General features: G+C 37.3%; 1 protein-coding gene across 4 annotated transcripts in view; it reads left to right on the forward strand.

Annotated features, from left to right (window-relative positions):
* Nucleotides 1-21,958, forward strand: part of COL12A1 (collagen type XII alpha 1 chain) — a 100,046-nt gene that overhangs the window by 12,252 nt on the left and 65,836 nt on the right. For 3 of the 4 annotated variants that reach the window (XM_059842602.1, XM_059842601.1, XM_059842604.1), the window contains exons 5-14: nt 808-864; nt 1,539-1,802; nt 1,916-2,080; nt 2,531-2,704; nt 3,544-3,834; nt 4,058-4,660; nt 6,041-6,313; nt 8,567-8,839; nt 9,758-10,030; nt 21,588-21,857. The exons of the other annotated variant lie outside the window; for it this stretch is intronic. In XM_059842602.1, the coding sequence (XP_059698585.1) occupies nt 808-864; nt 1,539-1,802; nt 1,916-2,080; nt 2,531-2,704; nt 3,544-3,834; nt 4,058-4,660; nt 6,041-6,313; nt 8,567-8,839; nt 9,758-10,030; nt 21,588-21,857 (2,643 nt within the window). The remainder of the gene's footprint in view (nt 1-807; nt 865-1,538; nt 1,803-1,915; nt 2,081-2,530; nt 2,705-3,543; nt 3,835-4,057; nt 4,661-6,040; nt 6,314-8,566; nt 8,840-9,757; nt 10,031-21,587; nt 21,858-21,958) is intronic. 4 annotated transcript variants of the gene reach the window in all.

Here is a 21,958-nt window from a genome sequence, read left to right on the forward strand (position 1 = left end):
CCAGTTCTCCAACAAAATTGTCACATACCCAAACCTTCCTTCGATGGAGCTGTCTGAACAGCCTTTTTCTATTAGTCCTAGTAGAAGCAGAGAAAATTTGTGAGAGATCAAAGGATACTAACATGGATAGAGTGTCTGCCGACCTCTATAGAATTCTTGGCAGGAGGCCACTATGTTTTTTGAGCCATACCTCCTTCCAATAAATTTCATCTGCTGAATTCAAGGGGAAGACAATCATTGAGCTCAGTAACAAATGAATTGAACTGGCATCCTGTGTGAGGAAGTAAACTATATTCATCAAATAATATTAAAATGACACAATATACCTAAATGCATGCTAAAATATGAAATTTAAGCTTTAATAATTTATATTAATAATTTAAAAAGCATAAAATAAATTTAATTAAATAAAAATGCACAGCAGATTCTTTTCTATGACACATTTTTCGTCATGTCTCAGGCTTCACAAAGAACCATGTGAAAATTATCAATTCCCCTAGGTGCTAGAGAGGGGTAATACTCGTATTTCTTCCAGGCATGTTGCAGTTAATTTTCAGGAAATGACTCTACAAGAAGTACAAATACAGAAGATTCTTAGATATTTACATTTTCTGTATTTTGTGTCCTGCTGAATACTATGTTGTCAAATCTGTAAGTAAAGGTGGTATATTCAGAACCTGCATTTATGTTTCCATGTTCTGAGGCTTGTTAGATGCATGTCTCTAATTCCTTATGTGCTTTTCTTTGATGTTGAAAAACTTAACCCTGTTTCCCTCATTCATTTTGTCTATGTTGTGCTTTGTGTAGTTCAGACGGGCGGCCCAGGGATACCAGAGGAAAAGAAGGTTGAGGCTCAATTACAAAGTAAGGTGCTTTGCTTTTCGACTTTTCTGACATCTTATCGGAAGTCTAGCTTGCAAAGTTACATTCTGCTTCTGTGCTACCTACCAAGAAGTTAACTTGTAAAGTTGTGCAAAGTTAAGAAAACTTGTGAAGGGACTTGTGATAGAAAGATAAGCTGCATTGAAAGATTAGGGTGCAAAATTGGTACTGAAACTAGGGATTTCATGCAACTAACCTGAGCAAGTCCATGAGTGTCTTGGTCCTATCAACAAAAGGTGTCATGCTGCAGATAAAAGGCTTTGCAGAAGAACCTGTGCAGCTACAATGGGGAGATAAAGATGAGAGGCACAAATGGTAACAAAATAAAATTTTTCTGTAACATCAAATCATTGCAAAAAGTTTTGTATGGGTGTTTTCATCTGTTATGGCATAAGAGATTTTGTGGATTAGCATGAAAGGTGTCTCAAAGCAGTTCCCTTTTGATAATGGCTGTTGGAAAACTCATATGGGTGTTCACTTACGTGAGTAATGTTTCCCCAAGCAAAGTATCCCAGATAAGATCAATCTTTTAAATATCTGTTTGCTTTGGCTTTTACCTACTAAGTTTCCATTAGACATTTCTCACTGATTTGTAAGAAAGCAATTGCTAATTTGCTAATAGAATTGGTTTTCTTTTTTTCCCTGTTATGTTCCAGGATGCTCCATAAGTGCAATGACAGATTTAGTTTTCCTGGTGGATGGTTCATGGAGTGTAGGAAGAAATAATTTCGGATATATTTTGGACTTCATGGTTGCCCTTGTATCAGCTTTTGACATTGGGGAAGAAAAGACGAGAGTTGGAGTTGTTCAGTATAGTTCAGATACAAGAACAGAGTTCAATTTAAATCAGTATTTCAGAAGAAGTGATCTTATTGATGCAATTAAAAGGATACCTTACAAAGGTGGCAACACAATGACAGGTACAGATTTCCCACATACATGGTTATTCAGCATTTCATTTCACAGTTCAAATTTGCTTTAAATACTAGTTCATACAAGTCTAAAAAGACACAACTTGTGATGTTGGTTTTAGGTGAAGCTATTGATTACCTTGTTCAAAACACCTTCACTGAGTCTGCTGGAGCAAGAAAAGGCTTTCCCAAAGTAGCCATTGTCATTACTGATGGAAAAGCTCAAGATGATGTAGAAATTCCTGCAAGAGAGCTTCGCAACATAGGAGTTGAAGTTTTTTCCTTGGGTACGTTGAGTTTTTCTAATGATTGAGAGATTAACTTTCATTTAAAGGTAATTTATAAGTTTTGCAGACAGCGTGGTAGAAGAATTTCATTATGCTCCTCTTTTCATGTGTATGCCTTGAAATTGGTGATTTGTGCCCTCCAGAGTAGAACACACCACTTGTGTTAATTTGATGGTAATTATGTAGCTCCTGCATGGAGATTAATATGATTAATAGTTTCAACCTTGGCCTCATTCTCACTTACACCACATTGTTTTCCCTGGTTGAAAATTAAGTCTGCCACCTCATTTCATTAATCATTATTTTGTAGTTTGATTACTGATCATGTCAGAAGGCAGAACTAATTTAAACTCAGCTTTACTCCAGCATGTTTTGGTACTTCACAAGTACATTCACCAGTGTCTGTATTTATGGCTACTTAACCATAGCCCTGTCTATTATAACTTCTAGGTATCAAAGCAGCAGATGCAAAGGAACTCAAGCTAATTGCATCTCAGCCGTCACTGAAGCATGTGTTCAATGTGGCTAATTTTGATGGAATTGTGGACATACAGAATGAAATTATCTTGCAAGTGTGCTCCGGTGTTGATGAACAACTAGGTGAACTGGTTAGTGGGGAAGAAGGTGAGACCCATTACAAAAAAGTATTTGTAGCTTCAGTTTATCCCAATATCTATTGAGGAGGCTATCCCTAATTCCTTTGCTTTATTTCTAGAGTTTCATCCATTGCCTCACTTAGCAAGTACAGAAAATTGGTTTCAGTTTTGTGTCTTTAAATGCAGGATAACAGAACACGTGATGGAGCATATTTGGAATAGCTCCATTATTCCATAGCATATTTGGAAGAGCTCCAATATTCCATATTTTCAAAGGCAACACAGTGATGTGCAGTTTGGACACAGCCATCACTTCTGTGGAAAAATGTATTAAAAGGAAAAAAAATTGCTTGGTGAAGGGTCAAAATATGTAAAGGATAGAGAACCAAAGCCTGAAAACTGGAGAAAACTGAGAAAACAAAGACACAAAGCTGTATCACTGCAGCTTTCTCGCCCTGTAAGGTTTTAATAACTAGTTATTCTTTGACAAAAATGGCACTAGAGACAACTCTGCTGTTGTAGTATTCTGCTCAAGTCTGCATTTGTTCACACTTTCTACCATGTTCCTGTGAGTGGTTCCTTCACTTTTGGTTGAAGCAGCTTTAGAGCTGGGCAACACTTCTCCTGGAACTTATGCTGTACTTGGGGGACCACAAATGCATCGCTCATATTTTTGCCTGCTCACTAATGCCTCATTTGGACTGTCCTGTAATTAATTTCTGTCTATTTATGCTAAAAAAACCCCAAAAGTGATTTTTAGTAAAGATCAATCAAAGATAACTGAACTTATTTCAGAAATAAAAACTGTTAAGAAAATATGTTTATAATTGTAATTAATATTTTGGATTTGCTTTTGATTTCTTTCAGTGGTGGAGCCTCCTTCAAATCTGGTGGCAACTCAGGTCTCCTCAAAGTCTATTAGAATCACTTGGGATCCATCCACAAGCCAAATAACTGGCTATCGTCTGCAGTTCATTCCAATGATAGCTGGGGGAAAACAACATGTACTGAGTGTGGGTCCTCAGACAACTGCTCTGAATGTTAAAGATCTCTCTCCAGACACAGAGTATCAAATTAATGTTTATGCAATGAAAGGACTGACCCCCAGTGAGCCAATAACCATAATGGAAAAAACACAACAAGTAAAAGTTCAAGTGGGTGAGTTTGGAACTACCTTATTTTCAAATTGTAGCTCTTCATTGATGAAACCTCTGATGCTTTTTTTAATATCATGCCTTTATTATTTTTGAGGCACAGCTTTGCTTAGCATAGTTTGCTTTTTTTATGAGCAGTTGTGTGTGATACACGAACTACAGATATGATTGTAATGCTATGTGGCTATTAAAAATCCGTTTACAGCGGTTATTCTTTTGCTTTGCAGAATGCTCACGTGGTGTGGATGTAAAAGCTGATGTTGTGTTTTTAGTGGATGGTTCCTACAGCATTGGTATCGCCAATTTTGTAAAAGTAAGAGCCTTTTTGGAAGTGTTAGTTAAAAGCTTTGAGATATCACCTCGAAAAGTACAGATAAGTCTTGTCCAGTACAGCAGAGATCCCCATATGGAGTTTTCTTTGAACAGATACAACAGAGTGGAAGACATAATTCAGGCTATTAACACCTTCCCCTACAGAGGTGGATCTACCAACACAGGCAAAGCAATGACATACGTGAGGGAGAAGGTATTTGTTACCAGCAAAGGATCAAGACCAAACGTGCCGAGAGTAATGATTCTTATCACTGATGGAAAATCATCAGATGCTTTTAAAGAACCTGCAATTAAGCTGAGGGATGCAGATGTAGAAATATTTGCAGTTGGTGTGAAGGATGCAGTGCGTACAGAGTTGGAAGCTATCGCGTCACCTCCTGCGGACACCCATGTTTACACAGTGGAAGATTTTGATGCTTTTCAAAGAATATCATTTGAACTTACACAGTCTGTCTGCCTACGAATTGAGCAGGAGCTGGCTGCTATAAGGAGAAAATGTAAGCTACTACTATTACTTAGAGGAATGTAGAAAATGCAATGAAAAGGGGATCTGAACCAATTTTTTGTGCTTACAGTTACTTAAAGAATTTATTTTTATGAAATTGTCCATGTACAAATGATAATTTTATTAACTGGGGATTTGCTTCTCATTTTCAAATATATTAAAAGCAACAGGTGAAATTAATGGATAAATGGAAATGAAAAAAAAAATATTGGAGAAATTTTTTCCCCTACCCCGCTAGGTATCTAAAAAGCTAATAAAATGTGTCAATTGGAATGACCTTAGTTCATACACTCTGCTTTTGCATTCAATGTCTTGAGTAAAGCAGTTACCAGAGCATTCTTTTTTTAGCTCTACAAAATGAGGTGGCAAGTCCAAGCTTGTCTTTTAGATATTCAAAGGCAATGAAGTAAGTCCAACAACTCTAGAGGGCAATTTGATTAAGTTTTAGGGTAAAAGTAATGGCTCTCTGAAATGGGCTTAGACAAGACAACTTGAGACAGCAGATGCTAGGTGATAGTGATTGCAATCTAACTGTACAGATAGAAGTGAAGAGCACATAAAAGTCTTCACATGCATCCAAATTAGGCCAGCATGGGTAATGTTTAACATTCAAAAGTTTTCTAAATTGCCAACTTTGCTCAGATAAAGTTGCTTATGATTAGTTGCACCCACAGTATCCCTACCTATGCTTAGTAGGACACTAACATTGAAAAGTCCCCATTGTTGAAAGCCCAGTTCTCTTTAAAATTAAACGTTTTGTTTCAGGATAGCTTTGAAGAACAAACCAGCAAAGCAGCCTTTGTTTTAGAGGGCTTGAACAGTTTTAAGATCCCCACTGACAGGCTGAATAGGCCAAGCAAAACAAGCCCAGGATGTCAGATTTGTGTTTGTGCCTCGTGTCAAATTCCTTGTTCCCCCTTTGACTTCATTCCTGAAAAAATACTGGTTTTTATTTTGTCTTATTTTTAATCAAGATCTGAAAGAAACCCCAACAATATTTAGTTTCCATTGAGGACATGTTATTGCTGTTCATTGGACATATGAAATAGGGAACCCAACTTGATAATCAGATTCCAAATTAAGTTTTCATAAATATATATTTTTTTTAGATGGACTTTTTTCATTTGATCTAGAAATCACGGAGTTGGTGCTTCTACTTACTGTAAATGATTTTAGGCAGCTGAGATATGATCTTGAAATTTGATAGATATAAGCAAGTGTAGAAAACAAATCTTGCGCACATGCAAAAAAATATCTGTTCAATTAGAATAAATCATATTATTGAGGAGCATTTAATTATTTATGGTAGAAATTTTGTGTTTAACATATTCAGGCACGTATGCCTCATATGCACGTTTTTGTCTCCATACAGCTTACGTACCTGCAAAGAACATGGTCTTTTCTGACATAACATCAGAGAGTTTCAAAGTGAGCTGGTCTCCAGCTGGACCTGAGGTTTTGTCCTATCTCATTAAATATAAAGTAGCAGTCGGTGGAGATGAATTCATTGTTTCTGTGCCAGCTTCAAGTACTAGCTCAGTTCTCACCAACTTACTACCTGAAACTACTTACGCAGTCAGTGTGATTTCTGAATATGAAGATGGTGATGGCCCACCCCTGGATGGAGAGGAAACCACCTTAGAAGGTAGGATTCCCATTATTCTCAGACACAAGGGAGTCCTATGTTCAAATAAGAATTTGCTTAGCTAGAGAACAGGGAAATGAAGAGCAGCCAAGTAAGGCTGAGAAGATGTTCTGCCAGGCAGGATGAGAACATTATTGTATCTCAATGTATTCAGTAAAGATTTAAAATTCTAATAATATGCAAGCATTAAGTTGCAAAGACTGCACTTTAATTTTTCTGAGGTTGGATGTGTTCCTCTGCTGTGTTCCTTTGCAGTGGCCTGCCTTCAAATGAAGTAGTGTGCTCTCAATATGAAATTCTGTGGCATGAATTGTTGTCAATATAGACTCAAGTTGGACTAGATAAACATTGTAGATGCTTTCCAATGGAACTATTCAGTTCTATTCTACTCTGTTTAGTAGTTATGAGACTGATGCAGGAATACATGCTGACTTCAATACATTTAAAGACAAATGTGTGCCTATGCAATTTGCTATGTCTACATCTAACACCAATAGAAAAGTTGTTCTATATATAATAGGCTTAAAAGGCCTTGAGTTTTTGTTAACTGTTTTTTTTAATCAGAAATTCAATGGTCTGATCCAATAACTGATTCAAAATTTCCATTGATGTCAGTATGTGTTTTATGTGATCAGTGGCTGTAAATTTTAGCATGGTAGCTTTACTTTTTCTTGATAGAGTTGCCATGATGCATTTCTCCTGATTGAAAAGAGCAGCATTAAAGTAGATTTGATTTTCTATTCCAGTAGTTGAACACTCAGTCTGTTCTAAATCATGCTTTTAAAAATATTGATCTACTCTTTTTCATTATTCCATGCTGTCATTTGTGACCTTTTGTGACATAAATGGTTCCAAGGGAGCAAAAGAAACAGCTTGAAGATTTGTTGATTGCTCTTTCCTCTTAAGACTGATAGAAATAAACACTTATAAAATTGCTTAGTTTGGATGTTAAGTTTGGAAGATACAGGTTTCACTGTCAGTGTGCACATTTCCATGACTGTACGAGTCAGAATATTTTGGCCACACATAATTTTCCCTTAGGAAAACAGACAAACTCTTGGCTGATAGACCATGTAGCTTGTGTGCATAAGGAACAGGAGAAGGAAAAGATTTAATAAAAATAATCTGCCTTCCCATTTGTAACTGATACTACTTTAAATAACTATTAACATTGTGATCTGATGATATCCCAGCACATCTCAGAAGAGAGAGTTCTTCTACAGCCACGTAAACATCAGCAGTTCTCCATGCAGATCTAGCTAACAGTTTGAGCCAGATGGCTTTCTTGGCAATTAACTTTGTTTTCAGGCTTTTAAAGGGTTTGAGGTTGAGTATTGTGTTTCTGATTAATAGAAAACAATTTTCTTTTTTTAAACTGGGATTATTAATTACTCCACTCTTAACTTTGAAGAACAGTACTTATAGAATATAGATAGCAAACAACAAAAAACCAGAACTTTTTTTCCTTAAGTGACAATGTGATGTGCCGCTAGGCAGCGTGCAGTACAGTAGATTTTATTTCTGTTGGAAGAGTCAAGTCTTTTTTGCTGTGCCCACTGAGCTCATCTGAATTGCTGTATCTTTTGTCAAGGAGCAGGCTAGGTTAAAGGATTCCCCACAGTTTTTTTTTACTTTACTTTCTAAGATAACAAGCCATTTCTTTGAATTAGAGACTGAATTAAGAAACCTTTTTTAAACATTAGATGCAACTCATATTTCAAATAATGTATTTTTGGTTTGAAATATTCAAAGAAATAGGATTGGTTTGGTGGGGATTTTTTGCTCTTTGTTTCTTGTTTGTTCTTGCAAATAGGATAGCTGAGTGTTTAGTCAGGTGTATCCGACAACTGCCATTTTCCACCTGTAAATGGAAGGGGTGCAGAAGCAAAGGGCTGCAGCAAGGGAACTTACACCATTTGTTGTGTTAAGAAGTTTCCTCACTATGCCCAAATGTCCCTGACACAGTTCTACTGTTACCACTAAATACAGTCAGATTATCTTAAGTTTCAGAAGCAGTTGTATAAACTGGGATGAAGGTACTTTTGGAGACAGCTTTGTTCCACTGCTGAATGTAACTATGATCCTAAATTTTCAGAAATTGCAAAAGATGTGTGTACCCTAAAGCAATGGGAGGGCAATATAAGCAGTTTTGGTAAACTGGATGAACTAACAGAATGGTTGACATGGTTTTGCTTCAGATACTTCTTCATTAAAGGCAAATATTTACAACTTACATGTGTATATTTTTTGTAGTTAAAGGTGCTCCTCGAAACTTAAGGATTACAGATGAAACTACTGATAGCTTTGTAGTTGGCTGGACTCCAGCTCCAGGAAATGTCCTACGGTACAGGCTTGTTTATAGACCACTTTCTGGAGGAGAAAGGAGACAAGTGACTGTCTCAGCAAATGATAGATCAACTACTCTGCAGAATTTGATCCAAGATACAAGATATGAAGTCTCTGTTGTTCCTGAGTATCAGTCTGGGCCTGGGAATTCGTTGAATGGATATGCAAAAACTGATGAAGGTACATGATCAATGCTGTGAACATCGTAAGCATGAGCAAAACTCTCTGCATGTTGACATATTCATTCTGAAAGGAGAATAAACCATATAGTCCATATGTATTACCCTAGATGAACAGAGAGATATATCATTGTTCAAGCCTAGCTGAGAGATAATGTAAGACAATAGAATTTTTCAAAATTGCAATATTTCATTTTAAAATACAGTGTCTTGAACCTGATATGGCACGGAAACTTGGGTGAAGAATCTACTTGTATGTTAAATTAATTGTTCCCATGATTCTTCATATTGTCAATGATATAAATTATATGCCTTATATAAATTCAGACTCTGTTTGCACTTTGTGCTGAATGTTTAGCAAGAAATTAGTGTAACATTTAATTTTCTCAAGTTATCACTGTAGATTTAACATATGTGAAAATGCATGATCCTTTTACATGTATCATGCCTTATTAAACAAAATCCAGAATACCAAAAGTATGACTGTCCTGATCATTGTTGAAATTCACTGATCCATGAAAGTCATCATCAAAAAGACCTCTTTAGGAAATCAAAACGTGTTAGTTTCACATTTCATTTGTCATCTTTGACTTGATTCTGAAGACAGTGACTTCAGCATGGATCTTTGTTGAATCTGAGCATATCTAGAGGTGCTAGTATGTGTAAGTGCTCCAGGATTGAGCCTGGTTTAACAGGGAAAAAATAATAATTAAGTGGACATTATTGTGCATTTTTGCCTAAGGAGGGTGGGGATGGGAATGTACAGTTCTGATTACAGTAAGGGTACACTGTAGCAGTGTTGGTCCAGCCTATTAGAGAATTATTTTTTAGCATAAAATCCTATGTAGTGTTAACCTGAAGAGAAACCAAGAAATTAAGCTTGTTTCAACTTTTTTTCAACATCTTTTAACATGTGCAGTCCGAGGAAATCCAAGGGATTTGAGAGTTTCTGATGCTACAACATCAACAATGAAGATGTCTTGGGGTGCCGCTCCTGGCAAAGTACAGCAGTACTTTATAACGTACACGCCAGTCGCAGGAGGTGAAACTAAGGAAGTGACTGTGAAAGGTGACACTACCTCTAAAGTGCTGAAAGGCCTGGACCAAGCCACTAGGTATGCACTGACTGTGTCTGCCTTGTATGCCTCTGGAGCAGGAGATGCCCTTTCTGGAGAAGGAGAAACACTTGAAGGTAATTATTTATTGTTTCTGTTATTATTTATTCATTATCAGACCAATGTTTATGGTGTCTTAAAGTATCTACCCAAGTTTTCTTTAGAAGTAATATCTAAATGAAAAATAGACATAGACACTCTCCTACTTTACACAGACTTTCCAAACCTTCTGTCTTTAGAGAAAAAGAAGTGGGTTAAATCACTAGTTGTGGAGGGGACTCTGTGTCTCTTGAAAAAGCTATTGGCAGAAGCGCCAACCACAACTGACTGTACTTCTGTACCAGCCTCCATTAAATATTTTGTCTTATCTTCCAAGCTGTTTTAGTGGCATATTCTTCTTAATGTAACAGGATTAATTAATGGGGTTAAAGTATCTCATCCATTTGAAAATTTGCAGCATTTCTACAGTACTGAGTTTGAAAGATGTTCAGGGGCCATTTTTGCATCAGAGAAACAACACGTGGTTTTAGGCATACGGAGTCAAATCCTGCTTCAAACAAAGAACCTGAAGCTAACCATAAACAGAATGCTGGCAAAAGCATAAGTCAGACCCAAAGGCTTTCTTATGAGGAGGAAAGGCTGTTCTTTCTCTGACATTGAGCAGATAATTTCCCAGACTAAGTCTCTGTGAGCATTCTCAGTGTGATCTGTAGATTGTCAGAGGATAGGGAAAGCTTCCTTGTAGGCCTTGAAAGGAAGTGTGACTCTGCTCTGTGCTGGCCAGGGATGCACTGCTGAAATCTGGCATTGCAGCTGGGTAGGCACTACACTTGAAAACTTCTTGTGGATGAATTATGTGGAATTAAGGCTTGTCTCTTGATGCTAGTCAAGTTACAGTAGGATTATACTTGATTCTCAGTTTCTCCACTAGTTCAACTTTTTGTTTATGACATAGGTTGCAAAAAAATCCAGAAAATATATTTTTATTGGGAAAATGTAAAATAAAGTAATTTTAAAAATCAGTTTCAATGATTCACCAATGTGCTGAATTCTTCATACTAAAATGTAGGAACTTGAAAACTGCAGTTTGCATCATGGGCTCCCTAGGATTCTTCTGTGATTGACGAAGAAAGGCAAATACTTCCAGTGGGCAGATAGTCCATCTGAGATCTCATTTTTCCTTCAAATGAACATTTTTCTGTCCACTGACTATACAAGGAGTAAGTGGCAGATCTAGACACCAACTGCCTGAGTGTCCCACTGCCTGAGTCCTGCTTACTCTGATGGATGCAGCTGTCAGAGAATCAGGCTCCTTGCAGTTAATGCTCAAAGTTTCCTAACTCCCTTGCTTTCACTACAAATGCAGGGTCCAAAAAGCTCCTTTTGTAGGAGAAAAGAGCCCGTCTCCTGCCCTGAACATTGCTGAGATTCAGGTAAATGAGATCAAGTATCAATATTCTGCCCATAGCCTCCAGAAAAGCCAGAGATGATCAGGAGGTAATGAACTTCCCTGTTGGTGGTGGTGCTGCCACTTCCTAGTTCTAACATTTTTAGGAGGGAAGAGGGAGGGTGAAAATGTAGATTTTGTGCTGTGTGGGAGAGTTTGAATTCACCTCCACACCCCAGCAGGTTCACAATACTGCAGAATATATTGGGCAAGAGTCTCCTTTATTTTTTCCACTGAACATGAGCCACTGTCCATACAGCAGTACAAATTTCATCCTCAAAAGAAAAACAAACTGAGTTTCAAGTAGACATAGGAAGCCAACAGCCCTGCTTTCTCCTTTGTGCTATCAGTGTGTAGGGCAATGCCTCAGTCTTCCTTTGCAAATTTCGAGAAGCCTCTGTCTCACCGTTAAACAGACTGAATGCTTCACTTCCTTGGGGACATACCTCAAATTTTAGTAAAGGTTTGACCAAGTTAGCTGTTTACATTTGGTGGAAACATCTTCATTGAGTATGTTTGCAGTAAACTTAGGAGAGCTCCTTATAAAATAGAGTTGTGGAGAAATCAAGTGTGTTTCAAATTCATAAAGTAAGCTTAGCATTTTATCCTATCATAAAACTTGAGCAATTAAAAATCTTTCAATTGCCCAGAGCTTCAGTTAAAACACATCCTAGAGAGAGCAGTGAATGAAATACAGTAGAATTCAAAAGCCAAAATCATCAGAAAAACAGAATTCAGTCTCAGGTACAGACTGTCTTGTCCTTTCAGAGCTCCCTGCCCTGTGTCGTCCTCAAGGGCTCTGATTCTTATTTGGACTTTCTGTATTGCTAAATTGTTAATAAGAAGAAAAACATTCTCAACATTGGTTAAAGAGCCAAATAATTTAAAAGAATACCTGCCTCTATCTTAGGAATAGGCTTATATGCAACCAGATGAAGTTTAAAATGGATGTTGGACTTAAAAGGTCACAGAAGCATTTCTGAAAGAAATTTTGTTCTAAGCAACTGAATTAAAATATTACATTAAAAATTCAGTGACAGATTTTTGCTTGGGATAAATACGAATAAAGGAGCATCCTATCACTCAACTGAATGACTTCTTATCCAGTTCTTCAGCTGGGAGGAAACCAAATTAAGTATTACTTACCATTTTGACATGTATAGCTTTATGACTCAAGTTTAAATTCTTTGAAGATTCAGCAGGACTTGAAAATCCTATCAGGGTGCTCTTCAGAAAACATTACTCTTCATATTAAAACTGTCTCTTAAATTTTCTTCGTTAGACAAATGTTAGTAAAAGCACTGTGGAGATGTCAGTCCTTACTGGGTGATCAAAGGAAAGCAACAGAATATGCATTTCTTTTTGCATGACAGCAAAGACCTAATTAATGATATTTACTCATGGAATATCTACCGTGTATTTCAGTAATCATCATATCTGCAGTTTCATGAGGCAATAAAAGTACTTGAATTAGGCCAGGACTCTTTGAACATAGTTGTAGATATTTTAAAAGATTCTCTGACTAAGAGTATGAAGGGTTTTCAGAATGTTTGTTGCAGCATATAAGACAGTATTTCACTATATGCCCCTATCTTACCACAGTGAAGGATGAAATAACAAAACCTTTAAAGAAATCCAGACAATTATGAATAAAAAAGTTGCAATTTTGGAACTGAAAGGTAACATTCAAATGTCAAAGCTCATTATAGAAATTTACATGAAAAGAGATGTCATGCTGGCTGGGAAGCTAAAATAAATATGGTTGGACCAGGATGAAAAGTTACATAGGTCAGTGAAATGAATACTTGACTAATGAGTAGCTGAAATAACTTGTCTGACTGAGGCTGGAAATAGGACAGGTCTTAACTTCTGGAGAAATAAACTTATCAACAGTAATGACAAAAAAGCTGTGAAAGGAAGCATAAAAAAGTGTTTAGTATTTTAGTTAGTTTTTCCATGAGCCATGGTGTCTAAGAAACAAAATAGTGTGGTGTGTGTTTTTCATTGCCAACAACCCAGAAAGACTGAGCACTTAAGTATTTTTCTGTATCAGGAATCCCTATGGGGCTTACTTGATGTCTTCACCATATGAATTCTCACCAAACCTATTCAGGCAGTGGTGCCATAGTTGCTCATCATATCAGGAGCTAGGCTTGAGATTGCCTAGTTCATGGAATTGATATGTAGCCTAAGAGGAGTGAGTTTGAGTGTAGGGAACATTTCAGCACTAATAGAAAAGTGAGAAAAGAAGAGTTGGATACAGTACCTTCTCCAACTCTCTTATAGTCAAGAGGCAGGAAATGAAAAATCCAAACTCTCAGATGTTTATGGAATTTTACTGAATCACTAAATGGTCTCCTGTGATTAAGGATGTAGGCAAGCATTCTTCCTGCTTTCAGTAATGAGTTTTTTCGTTCTGCATGTAGTAGTAGAACCCACATGGGCAGTTACTCTCAGACAAGAGAGTAACTCATCCTTCAGCAGAGAGGAAAAAAACCAGAAATTTTTAGTCTGCTCTAACCTAATCTGGATCGACATGTCTGCCCAGGAATTCATTGAAGGCCCTTCAGTTATGTTTGTTGTCTCCAAAATATTTTGGAGCAGTTACAATTTGCCCCCTATTCCTCTGCTTTGCTCTGCATGGTAGTTTTGCAGTGTTTTGAAGTGGTTTGTTTGTTTCAGGATTCATGGGAAAATCAATCCACAGAAACCCAGAAACTATTCTGTGTACTTGATATAATTTACCATTAAGGTAATCTTGGTTTCTCCTTGTGTTTTTCTTTTTGCTAAGCATATGCTTGCCCTTATTGCTTCTCTGCATAAGACAGAGAGGGCAAATATTCCCCCAAGTAACTGTAGATAATCTCTTTTATAAACTGTTTGCATAGCTCTCTGGTCCAGCCCAAAGATAAACACATGCCAGAGGATCAGTGTTTTATGAACTGTTCACAGACAACACAGAGTAGAGAGTTTAGCAAATGAGTAATCAGAAAATGACTCATTTCTGCGTGCTGTTCCATTACCAGGTAATTGTTATTCAGAGAGAATGGATTTATTTCTTTTTGTGTGTGTGTGTGTTTTTGGAGCAGGAAAAGGGAAACAATGTATTTGCCCCTTTGTTGAAGGAGTATGCTTTCCTTTTTCAGTAATCCAGATTTTAGGAAATTTATACTGTTCTCATCTTTTATATGACTTCTTTCAGTCATTGGCTGATTTTGTCTACAGTTATGAAGTACCATCCAGAGGTGAAAATTCTGGAGCTTTATATTTCATTCTGCTTTAAACATAACTGCATGTGCAAAATATGTGCTGTAGAAAACTCTCCACTTTTATTCTCTCACTTTCAAAAGTGCATGGCAATCTATCACTGGGCAGCTTTGGTTGGAGCACTTCTATAAAGGTGCCATGGAAAAATTTTCCTCAGACATACTTTTTTGGCTATGATTCCCCTTAGCTCACACAAAGTTGTTGAAACTGCTAAAGTAAATTAAATCAGTGAAGGCTGCCATTAGCCTTGGGGTGGAACAGGGCTTGTGACAGCTGGGGGAACTAAACAAATTTGCACTGATGGTTATATTTGATGTTATGTAATACATATTGAAGAACAAGCAAGAAACACCCATGGAATGTCTTAGGGAAAAGCCTTTCTCTTATCTTTAAACACTCCGAACAAACCATTTGGCTTTCAATATTGCTTGGGATTGTATGATCTTTACCCAAGTCCTCATACACCAGAAATAAAATACAATGAGAAACATGGTGAAGGCAGTGAGTCTAAATGCAGCAGACAGTGGGCAGTTTGTGAGAGCTACTGTTTTTCTAATCGGTTTTTTAATAAGAGAAGTGGTTTTAAGTCTGGCTAGAATTTGATTTTCTGCCCAAATGCATGCTGTCAGATGAAAAGAACATACTGTACATTAGCTGCTAAGCAGATTAACTTTCATAAATTGCAGTTGTTTTAAAGACTAAAGAATCAATTGCTAGATTAAGCAATCAATACAGAAGTGCCTAATCCTAATAAATGTCTGAAAAGCTTGAAAGCTGAAGATCTGTTTTATGTGTCCTTTTGCTGGCAGCCTATATAGTTTGCATAAAAGTTTTAAGAATATTTGAGTAACTGACTGTAATCAGGAAAGTTACACTTTTAAATACAAATTTCAGAGAAATTTAGAAAAAGGCTGGTTCATTTTTTTTTTCTCCAGAAAAATTTTCAGTAATCAGGTTTCCATCTTGCTTGCACTGAGAGATTTCCAAGTATTTCCACTTGTATCAGTGAAGATCCTAGGCTAGACATGCTGTTGGTAAAAAAGAACTAAGTTCTTTTGCATACGTGAGGTTGCTGGTCTGCATTAGCAGAGGTGTCAGCCTGTTTTGTTTCTTATCTTTGTGCTTTTTAGAATAAACAAAAAGAGGCATGTTGTGTTCTATTCAGGAGAGTATAAATAAATTTGAGAGATAATTATGTCATTGTGTCTTCTGCTTTAGAAAGAGAATCTTTGTTTCAGTAATACAGGGCCCAAATCTTCCGTACTGTTTGAGGAGTAGCTATTTGTGTTGTGAGAATTAGGCTGTACCAAAACAAGAAATGAAAAAAAGTTGTCATAACTGGGTCATTTTCAGTTTGAAGTGATTTTCCATTGTATATATTTCTTATAGTTTAGATTTGGGGATTTTGGAGGCCGGCTTGTTTTTGGTCAGAAAATGAGTAACAGTTCTTTGCTAAATAAATGATTCTTTTTTGCTGTTTCTGTAGTAACATAAGAATGCTTTAGAAATGAATGACCTCCTACAGACAGAATAGTACAAATTCAAGTGACATTTTCTTACAATGAGATTTTTAGCCTATCACAAATGCTTTACGTAATGGTCAGACAGTGTAGTGCTGCTTCCATCCTGACAGAAACAAAGACTCAGTGTCCTCAGGAGATTTAATGCTGTATCATGCATTTTTGAAATTATACATTCCAAGATTTTTTGAGTGTGACCTTTGAAACAGACTTGAAAATCTGAGATCTTAGTTTTTTCTAGGAAACGAAGTATGTATCAGAAAAAAAAACCCAGCAGGGGAAGGTTGAGTGAATAATAATAAGATATTTCTTCACAGTGTTAACTGAATAACTTTTGGAAAAGACAGAATATTAAAGGGACTAAATGTGAATACCTGTTGGCATTATCCTATATCAGGGACTCAGGAGTGCTCTGGCTAAAGGTCCTCTAACCATTGTTTTGGGTTAGAACTCTTCTGGTTGGCATCTTGCCTTTCTGCAGAAGAGAAGAAATCTGCTTTAATGGGGTTATGTGAGGATGCCTCTGTGTAGTAAGTCTTTGGCTTTCCCCTGCACTATGGCCACATCCCCTCTCTACTTGCCTGAGGGCAGATTGCTAACCAATTTATGTCTTGGAGGGAGGGATATCAGCCCACCCAAGTGGTTGCCTCCTCTAGTGCTGAGAAGAGTTTGACCATTGGAATATCATCTACTATCTACTATCTGGAGTATTATTTGCTATCATCTCACCTGATGCATGCACTTGGATCGTTGGCTGTGCCAATCTAGCCTGCTGTCACAATGGGATACTCCTGGCACAATGGGATTCTCCTGACTTTCACCCACTGTAAACAAGGCAGTACTCAGGCCAGAACATTTTGGTCTGTGCCTTTACAAGTGAAGGCTTATTTAGTTGATTCTGACATTTTAGGATGCTAGCTTACAGAAACCCTATGTTTTACTTAAATTAAACATAGCTCTGCTCAAAATTTACCACTGCAGATTGATTTTGAAGCCTGGTTTTTAAAAAAACATCTGCAGGAAGCAGTTTAAAATTTGGGCTCAAATTGCATGTAAAAATCCCACTGAGATCAGCTGGAGTTGTGTAAATGTCTCTGAGGGGAAAGGCCATTTGAATAAGGACATTTGATTTTTATGAATGTCAACATTTTAATTTTAGCTGATTCTGTCTTGTGTTCAATAACAACTGTGATTGCTGGAGAGCTACAGGAATTAAACCAAGTGGACAGAGGGAAACTGCTTTATTGTGTCTCTGGCACACTACAGTGGAAAAACTTAATATGGAAACTGGACATTTCAGAAGTCCAGAACAGGGTATAAAAGCACCTGACTGAAGGTTACCAAGTGTATTTTTCAAAGTGTGTCTGCTCTAAGTGATGGTAAAATTGTACAGGGGACTGTAGGCAGTGAGAAGTACTCTGAGATAAAAACTGCCAAAGTGAATCTGACAGCCTGAAGCTGGTGCCTGACTTGCTCTCCCAGGCAAGGGTTTGACCTGTCCATGCAAACGCTTTGTTTTCCTATGTATGTACTCACCATGGCTTACAGCTGTGCTTACACCAACTGGTTTGATGCTCCAGAGTATCATAGGACTCACTCCTGTTAGGGAATAATTTTAAAAAACCGTTCTTGTTTGCTGATGTCTTGGGGGCTTTATGAAGTGATGAACATTACATAAGCTTCCATTTACAGTCAAGGAAAAGCAGGAGTCCTTTGCTAGCCAGCCAGCACTTTTCTTTCTTATGATGTGCATTGTCTCTCCATGCTCCTTAACTATCCTGTTTAAACAAGCAGGCAAGAAGTGGATGTTCAGCAAGCATTTCTGAACCCATTGACCAAAGGAGAAAAAAGGCGTTCAGGTGTTACAGTTGTAGACTTTTGTGTGTACATGAAATATAAGCAAGAGACCCTGGGGGGCATTCCCTGGTTTAGGGAGACACAGGAAGCTTCCCTCAAAAAGCTGTTAAGACCCCATTGGCTCCTCCCCCTGTTCCTATGTCCCTGAGCCACTACCTCCCTATTCCTAGGTATTTTCTTTTAATCCAAGGGAAGAATATTTCATAGGTCTCATTGTATGTTTGTTAGTGGCCACATTATACCATTGTTATTGTAGAGGATAAGTGTGTTTCTTGACTCTGAGTGTAGCAGCTTTGATAATATTTCATGGAATCCTAACAGTTTAAGACTTACAGTTGGACTTCATCTTAAACATAGGTGTTCTCCTTATAATAAATTAAAAAAAAAACACTGTGGGAGATCAAGTGAAGCAGAAAAAAAAACTGTGTGAACTTCCACCTCACACGTGAGGTGCAAATCACATTAGCGTGTTATGTTGAAGAAATGTTCTCAGTTGCAGTGTAACATATAAAATGTCCAATTTCCCTTAGTAGGTAAGTTGTCTTGTCAGCAGTTTCCAACTATTTGAAGTAAAAATTTTCCATTTAGTTCTAGTGGTTTGGTTGAAATCCCAGTTCCTTTCCCCTCTTTTACCTTGACTTATAAAAAAGACATTTAGTTCCAAAGAATATTTCTTTCAGAACCAACATACTACAGTAACTGCTGTTCATTATAATCCATTCCAAACAAATTATTTTCCTCTGTTATTTAATGACCTCAATAATGACTTAATCAATACGGGTTTAAAATAAGAAGTTATTTTTGCAGTATTTCCAACATATATCATTAGCTGTAGTATCCAAGAGTAGACTTGCAAAAAATTGTGCTGTGGTAGCAGATACTTGAATACTGAAATCATGTTGTGGCAGAGCCATGTTTTAAAGTAGCCAAAATAAAGTGACTTGTATATTTATATTACATTAAAATATGGAAAGAAAGGCTTTTATTGTGAGACATCTGTGCATTCTATCAAGTTAGGTTTTCCATATTTTTTCCATTTGGATTGCCTTAATATTTTTTTTATTGTATGAAAAAGCCAAGATTTGAGAGTAGGAGCTTAAGAGCAGACAGAAAAATTGTTGTAATTTACTTTTGAAGGCAAATCTTTTTTTCAGGCTTCCAGGAAAATTGTTATTTGGAGCTAAGATTCTGCCCTGGCTTTCATTTAATGCAGTCACTGAATTTGGGGCGACTTCATGAAGCATGAGCTGAATTGGGCCTTTTCACTATAACTTTTTCAGTATACTCAATCACTATTGTGAGATGTTAACTGAACTTTACCAAGCCTTCTGTATCTTAACCTTTATTTGAAGAGCAGATGTCATAAATTGTGGTAATTTATATTACATGGCTAGAAATCAGTTTGAAGGGTACAATTTTAAGAACTGATGCAGAGTTAGGACAGAAAAAGAACTGTCTCCAGAAAAACATGCTGGAATGTCCCTAAGACTGAATTAAAATCAGAAACCCCCCCACAACACATGTCCTGTTAGCTGTATTTGAGAGTCATCTTTGTGATTGTTATGGTACTCTCTGATTCTGCATTCTGTGTAGCTGGTGAATCTTTGATAGGTTGACATTAATTTCTATTCATCATTAATTCAAGTGGGATTAGTTGTCTCATTTTTAATGAAGTTGTACCGGTAATGAGATGTTTCTAAAACAAAACTTTCTACAGATAATATTTTCTGCTCCACTGGGATTGTGTTTGGAAATGTTGCAGATTGTGGTGGAAGTGAAAGACAAATGAATATGAAAAGCGAAAACTCAGACTATGACTTGGAGCAATTTGCTGCTCAGCCTGAAACTGCTTCAGGCTTCTGAACGTAGTGAGGTCTGTTCTTGCAATGAGACTAAGTAGTGGAAATTGGATAAGTATTGAATTCCTCTGTGTTCAAAGAATTTTGATTCTGCTCCTGTGGCTGTTATGGATTAGTATAACGATATATTTTTATCAGTGAGGGTAAAACTTAACTGTGATGCCATGAGGCCACCCCAAGTGTTTAAGTCCTCTTTCTAAGCAAGAGCCACTCAGGAATGTCCTGTCCAGTGAGAAATCCCACAGAGAATACACACCAAAGAACTGAGTACTTCTTTGTCTATGTGGATCTGGTTTCATGGAGCCCTTTTGCAGATTTTTCTATGATGAGGCTGTTGCACTAAATCGACCTGTCAATGCTCCTTTCCTGCTATCAAAAGCAAGCCATTGCAAGAGGAAAATTGAACATATGTTATAAATGTTAAACATTAAGCAGAGGCACTCCTTTCACTGCACCACTTTAGACCAATGAGCTTTATTTTTAAGCAGAAGAATTACTCTGGTGTGTTAGGTGAGACTCACATATCCATCTGACACTGGATTTCACAGACTAATGAGCTGCTTCCTTTGTTCCAAGCTGGCTGAAACGAACTACAGGGAGGGAAGAGGTACAGGTCTTATGAATGGAAAGATGGAGAGTGTTTTCTACAGTAAGAGTGGGATGATGTAAGCACATGCAAATTAGTTGTGAATATAAAATGAAATAACTGGTCTGGTAAGTGGGACTCTGGAATATACTAGTACTAATAAATAACAAAATAAAGTTGTTAGAGAAAGGACTCTGACTGATTAGAGGCCTGGGCAATCATCAAGCATATGAAGTTCAATAAGGGAAAGTGCTGGATTCTGCACTGGCATGGGCAACCCTGGATGCATGGACAGAGCAAGGAATGAGAGATGCTGGAAAGCAGTGCCATGGGAAGGCACCTGGGGGTCCTTTTTGATGGAAAGCTGACTATGAGAGGAAAGACAGGAGCAGACACTGATCTCTTTTCTGTGGTGACCAGTGACAGGACCAAAGGAATGGCGGAAGCTTGTTAGGGGAGTTTTAGGTTGGATATTAGAAAAAGGTTCTTCATCCAGAGGGTGGTTGGGCACTGAAACAGGCGCCCCAGGGCAGTGGTCACAGCACCAGCCTGACAGAGTTTGACAAGTGTGTGGACAATTATCTCAGGAACACAATGTGACTCCTGGGGATGGTGCTGTGCAGGGCCGGTAGTTGGTAATCCTTCTGGGTCCCTTCCAACTCAACAGATTCTGTGATTCTGTGAAAAGTCTCCATTATTTAACCCTTGGAAAAAAGGTACACACATAACAATGAATAAGGATGAATGAAATACAATAATTTTTTGAGAGTTAAAATTTAAGTGAGCTGTACCATATTTAAGAACTGGCTTCATTCCAGGTCTTTGAATACTGCCATTTTTATTTTGCATATTCTAAAGCATGACTGCTAAGTATCTTACATGGTAGGGATGAGATCATTCATAGTCTAAAGTTAGCTTTAAGCATTTTGTTGAAAACTTCATATATTTTCTCTTGGGACTACCCTCATATGTTATCGAAAATAATATTGATGGGAAAAGTTTGGTTTAGCTCTTAGAATGATTTGACTTTTACATTTATACTTTGCTAACTTTTGCTATTTGTGTTTAAGAGAGAATTTGCTGTTTTCTTCCTTACAGAACGTGGTTCACCACGTAATTTGGTTACCACAGACATAACTGACACTACAGTTGGGTTATCATGGACACCAGCTCCAGGAACAGTTAACCATTACAGAATAATATGGAAATCACATTATGATGATACCGTGGGAGAGAAGAGAGTCCCAGGAAATACAGTGGATGCTGTGATAGAAGGCTTGGAGCCAGAGACTAAATACAGGATTTCAGTATATGCAGCCTACAGCAGTGGAGAAGGAGACCCAGTAGAAGGAGAGGCTTTTACTGATGGTAAGTGTAATACATTACCACCATTTTTAACATTTTGGTTTTGATGAAATTATAATTTTTAAATAAAATGGATCTTATTTCCCACCCCTTTTTTTTTTTAA

The sequence above is a fragment of the Haemorhous mexicanus genome, chromosome 3 (genome assembly GCF_027477595.1).
Source record: "Haemorhous mexicanus isolate bHaeMex1 chromosome 3, bHaeMex1.pri, whole genome shotgun sequence".
Lineage (NCBI taxonomy): Eukaryota > Metazoa > Chordata > Aves > Passeriformes > Fringillidae > Haemorhous > Haemorhous mexicanus.